The sequence below is a fragment of the Staurois parvus genome, unplaced genomic scaffold (assembly GCF_062004578.1).
Source record: "Staurois parvus isolate SC_StPar_1 unplaced genomic scaffold, SC_StPar_1.0 ptg002113l, whole genome shotgun sequence".
In the NCBI taxonomy this organism is placed as follows: domain Eukaryota; kingdom Metazoa; phylum Chordata; class Amphibia; order Anura; family Ranidae; genus Staurois; species Staurois parvus.
This window is the reverse complement of record NW_028319909.1, coordinates 1,725,112-1,732,500: the sequence shown is the minus strand read 5'-3', so window position 1 is coordinate 1,732,500 and position 7,389 is coordinate 1,725,112. Positions and strand designations below refer to the sequence as shown.

General features: G+C 43.5%; 1 protein-coding gene across 1 annotated transcript in view; it reads right to left on the bottom strand.

Moving 5' to 3' along the window:
• Nucleotides 1-4,617: 4,617 nt before the first annotated feature.
• The window catches only part of LOC149432710 (sialic acid-binding Ig-like lectin 5), a 46,004-nt gene continuing 43,232 nt past the window's right edge, over nt 4,618-7,389 (bottom strand). The window contains exon 18 of the mRNA XM_089665023.1: nt 4,618-5,009. Within this exon, the coding sequence (XP_089521149.1) occupies nt 4,950-5,009 (60 nt within the window). The 3' untranslated portion in view covers nt 4,618-4,949. The remainder of the gene's footprint in view (nt 5,010-7,389) is intronic.

Sequence of the window (7,389 nt, the reverse complement as noted above, 5' to 3'; positions counted from 1 at the left end):
ACCAATGAGGACAGCATACAAGTCATCCTGGAAAGCTCTAATTTACTGATACAAGTGTCAAGTTTGAACTGCTTTTGGGGGTACTCAGCATGTTTTGGAGTGTGGGAGGAATCTAGAGTATGGGAGGAATCTGGAATACATGCAAACTCTAAGCAGGTGGTGCTGTGGTTGGGATCAGAACCTATGACCCTAGTGCTGCCAGATGGAAGTTCTAACTACTTAGTCACTGTGCTGACCACATCTTAATGAAGGAAAGGTGAACCAATGAGGACAGCATACAAGTCATCCTGGAAAGCTCTAATTTACTGAGTGAACTGCTTTTGGGGGGACCTGGCATGTTTTGGCGTGTGGGAGGAATCTGGAGTACATGTAAACTCTAAGCAGGTGGTGCCATGGTTGGGATTGGAACCTATGACCCTAGTGCTGCCAGATGGAAGTTCTAACCACTTAGTCACTGTGCTGACCACATGTTAATGAAGGAAAGGTGATCCAATGAGGACAGCATACAAGTCATCCTGGAAAGCTCTAATTTACTGAGTGAACTGCAAGTTTGAACTTTCTTTTGGGGGGACCTGGCATGTTTTGGAGTGTGGGAGGAATCTGGAGTGCATGTAAACTCTAAGCAGGTGGTGCCATGGTTGGGATTGGAACCTACAACCCTAGTGTTGCCAGACGGAAGTTCTAACTACTTAGTCACTGTGCTGACCACATGTTAATGAAGGAAAGGTGAACCAATAAGGACAGCATACAAGTCATCCTGGAAAGCTCTAATTTTTTGATACAAGTGGCAAGTTTGAACTGCTTTTGGGGGGACCGAGCAAATTTTTGAGTGTGGGAGGAATCTGGAGTACATGTAAACTCTAAGCAGGTGGTGCCATGGTTGGGATTGGAACCTATGACCCTAGTGCTGCCAGATGGAAGTTCTAATCACTTAGCCACTGTGCTGACCACATGTTAATGAAGGAAAGGTGAACCAATGAGGACAGCATACAAGTCATCCTGGAAAACTCTAATTTACTGAGTGAACTGCTTTTGGGGGGACCTGGCATGTTTTGGTGTGTGGGAGGAATCTGGAGTACATGTAAACTCTAAGCAGGTGGTGTAATGGTTGGGATTTGAACCTACGAACCTAGTGCTGCCAGATGGAAGTTCTAAACACCTAGCCACTGTGCTGATCACATGTTAATGAATGGCTGTTAATGAAGGAAAGGTGAACCAATGAGGACAGCATACAAGTCATCATGGAAAGCTCTAATTTACTGAGTGAACTGCAAGTTTGAACTGCTTTTGGGGGGACCCAGCATGTTTTGGAGTGTGGGAGGAATCTGGAGTAAATGTAAACTCTAATCAGGTGGTGCCGTGGTTGGGTTTGGAACCTACAACCCTAGTGCTGCCAAATGGAAGTTCTAACCACTTAGTCACTGTGCTGACCACATGTTAATGAAGGAAAGGTGAACCAATGAGGACAGCATACAAGTCATCCTGGAAAGCTCTAATTTACTGAATGAACTGCAAGTTTGAACTTTCTTTTGGGGGGACCCAGCATGATTTGGCATGTGGGAGGAATCTGGAGTACATGTAAACTCTAAGCAGGTGGTGCCATGGTGGGGATTTGAACCTACGACCCTAGTGCTGCCAAATGGAAGTTTTAACCTCTTAGCCACTGTGCTGACTACATGTTAATTAATGGCTGTTAATGAAGGAGAGGTGAACCAATGAGGAAATCATACAAGTCCCCCCCCCCCCAAAAGCAAGTTTGAACTGCTTTTGGGGGGGACCCTTTCATGAGCTCCCTTATGCTGCTTTGCATTCCTTTCAATCCTCCATTGTGCCTGCTCTTCTAGTCATGGAATGTTCTTTCTTCACGCACTCTTCTTATGTAGACTATTGCAGAAACCAAGTGATCAGCTGCGGCTTGTTTTGTATACATTTATCTCTGTATCTCATATGCAGACTCATTACTTAAAAATGGGCAGCCTAATGTATATATATATATACAGCCCTCGCTAAAAGTTTTGAGAATATATTTATTGAAATATTTTTGGAAATATATTGAATACGGGCAAAATTGTAGCATTTCAAAGGTTAACATATTTGGGAAATATATTTTTAAAATATATTTCAAATATATTTTTCTTCATGTGGGTGGGAAGATACTTCTGCTAAATAATGAACCAGCTTTCATAGTCCATCAAACTAACACAATACCGCTCTGCTGGCTTCTGGCCAATAGCGTGCGCTGGATCCAATGGGAATTACTGGCATAGGTTGCGCGGGGTCCCAATGGATTGTGTTCACACTGTGTATAGGAAGTGATAGAACCCAGGCATTCCATAAACAGCAACTGTTTCAAAAGTATCAAGACAACTTTATAAAACTGGGAAGAAGTCAGGAGGTTTTTCTTCCATATCTGGAATTTCGGAACTTGAAGCCGTAAGCAGGGGTGGACTGACCATTTGGAAACTCGCCCGAGGGCCCAGGGTCAGTAAGGGGCCCCATGAGATGCCCTGGTACCTTTTTCATAGGCTTTTTTGAGTTTGGGCAAGGACACAGGGACCCCATGATCCCCTATTGCCCGGGGGCCCCATGAGTTGTCAGTCCGCCCCTGGCCGTAAGTGATTTCCAATCCAGATATATGCGACTAGATCCAAATAATTGGTTTTATCTCTTGGTAAATATGAAGAGATTTCTCTAAGCGTTAATCTTTGTGAAACATCTTTCTTTCTCAGAATCCCATTTCCTTTAGTTCTCCTTTTTATTTCTTCATCCTCTTTTTATGTTTTTTTTTTGCTCTTCTTTGACTCATCATTTCTTCACATTCGCACCACTCGCCCATACGGTGCCAGTGGTCGGACCAGAGTGATTTTCTCAGTAGAACCAACAGTTTCCTATGAGCTGTGCGCACAGCAAATATTAAATGTATATACAGTACAGCCGTCATATAAATATCCGGAAGATTTTCCAAGATGTTTAAATAATGTAACAGATTCTCAAAATACATTCTTTTCATGTAATGACAGGAGCATTGCAGGAGCGGGTGACCGTTTATAAACGTCCTCCCCGCTTTCCTCCCAGCGGAACAGCTCCGGACACAGCTGAGCACCAATCGCTGTACGGGACCTCTGTGTGAAGTCCTGATCATGTGATCACTGATTGGCCAATCAGTGATCACATGAAGAGTAGTAAGCAAGATGTATCTTCTGACATCATTGCTTACTGCTAGTGAAATCTGTGAATGATCACAGAGGTCACATGGTACAGGGCTATTCACAACAACCTTGTACCATGTGACAAGCTGTGACCAATCACAGCTCACACAGTATTTCTCAATGGCTGCAAGAATGCAGCCAGAGAGAAGGAGAAATGATTGCTTTTACAGCCTTTATGGGTGTAAAAGCAATCAGTGTAAAAAAATAAATACATCTTCATCACCCCCCACAAGTAGTACAGTGTCACCATGGTAACACTGTACTGCTAGGGTGACAGTATGTAAAAAAAAACATAAATAATATAAAAAAAATAAAATAAAAATGTCCAAAATATTTTTGAAAAATTATAATTTTTGGTTATAAACTAATTTGGGTTGTTTTTTTTTTACTAAAAAGATAGCTAAATACATTTTAGCCAAGATTTATGAAGAAAGATTATTTATTTGCAACATTTTATAAGAAAAACACTTTTTTCAAAATTTTTGGACTTTTTCATTTATATAGCAAAAAAATTAAAATCCCAGCGGTGAATAAATACCACCAAAATAAAGTTTTATCTGTCTCAAAAAATGCAAAAAAATTCATACAGGTACAGTGTTGCATGACCGCGCAATTGTCATTCAAAGTGTGATAGCGCTGAAAGCTGAAAATTGGCCTGGGGGGGAAGGGGGGGGAAGTGTCCGGACTGGAAGTGGTTAATTGTCTACTTAAAAAAAAAAGTTGCGGTTTTGGTTCTATAGACTTCAATGGAAATGCTGCAGAAAAGCATGTAGTGTGTTTTTGCTGCGTTTTTTATGTGTTGCTGATGTGCTTTACATTTTAAATCTGCCTAGCAACAAGAAAAAAAAAATAATAAAATGCAAAACGCATCAAAAATGTGGCAAAAACGAGTAAAAAGCACAGGTGCAAAAACGCACCGTAAAACGCTATGCAGAAATGGGTCAAACGCAAACTGCATAGGGCCAGTTTAGATAGCAACCAATGAAAGTAGATCTAAATTCTAAACTTTTTTTTACCCTAAGTCACTCCTTGCATTCCTTGATGCGTTTTGCGTTTTAAATCTGCCTGGCAACAAGAAAAAAAAATTAATCAAATGCAAAACTCATCAAAAATGTGGCAAAAACGCAACACAAAACGCTATGCAGAAATGGGTCAAACGCGCAGTGCATAGGTGTGAACCTAGCCTTAGGGCCAATTTAGATGGCAACCAGTGAAAGTGGATCTAAATTGAAAAACATTTTTACCCCTTGCATTACAGTAAAAAATGTTTAGGAATCAGTATTGGCCCCTCACCCCCCTTATACTATATATATATATATTTTTTACATTTTCCGGTTGGAAGTCTATGTGTCCTTTAATATACATGTTCACAGGACTCCAGATGAAACACACAAAAAGTAACACAGTGTTTTTTATTCAAAAATGTTTTTATTTTATTACTTTTTATTAACTACAAGCTGGATACCTTCTAAGAACAGTAAAAAAAAAATAAAAAATAAAAATGAAAATAAAGAAACACAGTCGTCTTTTCATATATGTTGTATTTCAGCAGAGGACACTTTATTATAGTCACTTGCAGGGGCGGACTGACAACTCATGGGGCCCCCGGGAAATAGGGGATCATGGGGCCCCTGTGTCCTTGCCCAAACTCCAAAAAGCCTATGAAAAAGGTACCAGGGGCATCTCATGGGGCCCCCTACTGACCCCGGGCCCTCAGTCAGTGCCCGAGTTTCCAAATGGTCAGTCCGCCCCTGGTCTCTTGATAGTGTGGTAGATGGAATGTGCCTGTCCTTCGAGATCCTAAAAGATAAAAGTGGAGGGAAATCAAATGTCTAATAGAAAGTAGTGCTACCCACAAAATATATGAAAAATATTTTTCTAATATATTTTTTTAAATATGTTCTTCAATTTTTTTTTAACATAAAAAAGTAATTTTAACATATATTTGTAAATGCATTCCAAAAACGTAGATTTTTATTTTTAACTGCCTCCCGTCTGCCATATAGTACAATGACGAGCGCAAGGCGGTTCTCTCGTCATATGACGTCGTCCCACACTAACCGCGCATGCGCGGCTCCGGGAGCGTGGCGATCGGTGGTGCGCTGTGTCCGAATCACCAATCAATGGAAAGAGCCGAAGATGTTGGCTCAGTAATGTGATCAGCTGTGTCCAATCACAGCTGATCGCATGTAAATAGGGAAATGCTGGTTATCGGCATTTCTCTCCTCACGAGCTGTCACGCTGACAGAGGAGAGAAGAGCCGGTAATCGGAATTACTCAGAGGGGACATGTACACTGATCATCAGGGCACTGATGATCTGTGTAGCCCCAGCAGTGCCACCTGTCAGTGTCCATCAATGCCAACTGTCAGTGCTCATCCATGCCACCTGCCAGTGCCCATCAGTGCCACATCAATGCCACATATCAGTGCCCATCTGAGCTGCCTTTCAGTGTCACCCATCAGTGCCAGTCAGTGCCACCTATCAATGCCAATCAGTGCCATCTATCAGTGCTGCCAATCAGGGCAACCTATCAGTGCCAGTCAGTGCCGCCTATCAGTGCCAGGCAGTGCCGCCTATCAGTGTGCATCAGTGCCAGTCAGTGCCACCTAATAGTGGCAGTCAGTGCCACCTATCAGTGCCAGTCAGTGCTGCCTATCAGTGCCACCTATCAGTGCTGCCTATCAGTGCCACCTATCAGTGCCATATATGAGTGCTGCCTTTCAGTGCCCATCAGTGATGCCTGTCAATGACCATCAGTGACACCTACCAGTGCCTCCTCATCAGTGCCACCTATCAGTGTCCATCACTGCAGCCTCATTAGCGCACATCAGTGAAGGAGAAAAATCACTTATTTACAAAATTTTATAACAAAATCTAAGAAAAAACTTTTGTTTCAAAATTTTCAGTGGTTTTTGGTTTGTTTAAGAAAAAATATAAAACCCAGAGGTGATTAAATACCACCAAAATAAAGCTCTGTCTGTCAATGATAAAAATTTCATATAGGTACAGTGTTGCATGACCGCGCAATTGTCATTCAAAGTGCAACAGCGCTGAAAGCTGGAACTTGGCCTGGGCAGGAAGGGGGTATAAGTGACCGGTAGGCGAGGGGTTAAAAACATACAGTATATGTGAAATGTATCTTTAAAAATATTTTTCATATATTTTGTAATAAAAACCCATTTCAACATGCAGTATATATATATATATGTATTGAAATATATTGAATACGGCCAAAATTGTAGTATTTCAAATATATGTCAATATATTTAGGAAGAATATTTTTAAAATATATTTCAAATATATTTTTCTTCCATGTGGGGAGGGAGGGGATGTGTACAATCGTCAGCTAGCATTATCTGTTGATTTAGCTTCTTGCCAAGCGCAGATAGCCAAAAGATGGCTGCACTGCGGCCAGCTAGTTCCGGGAGGGCGTCATATGACGCGCTGTCCTGCGCGCCCCCGGGGGCACGCACCTGGCGATCTCTGTGATCGCTGTGTCCTATGGACACAGCTGATCACATGATGTGGTAAAAGGCCAATCACAGTGGCCTATTACCATGTGATCAGTCGTGTCCAATGACACGCTGATCACTGGGAAATGCAATTGCCGGTTCTCGGCTGCACTTTCTTCACGCTGTCAGAGCGCGAGGAAAGTACTGCCGAGAACCGGCAGTTGTCAGAGCGGGGATCGGCACCGATCATCAGGGTGCTGATGATCAGTGCCCTGATGATCGGTGCCCAGCAGTGCCACCCAGCAGTGCCGCCCACCAGTGCCCAGCGGTGCGCCCACCTGTGCCCACCAGTGCCATCTACCTGTGCCCAGCAGTGCTAAATACCTGTGCCCACCAGTTCCACCCACCAGTTCCGCCCACCTGTGCCCAGCAGTGCCGCCCACCAGTGCCCAGCGGTGCCACCCATCAGTGCCCAGCGATGCGCCCACTTGTGCCCAGCAGTGCCATCTACCTGTGCCCAGCAGTGCCACCCACCTGTGCCCACTAGTGCCACCCACCAATGCCCATCAATGCAGTGCTGCCAGTCAGTGCCACCAGTCAGTGCCCAGTGGTTGTGCCAGTCAGTGCCCATCAGTTGCGCCAGTCAATGCCTAGCAGTGCCGACCAGTCAGTGCCCAGCAGTGATGCCAGTCAGCGCCACCTATCAGTGCTGTCTATCAGTACCCA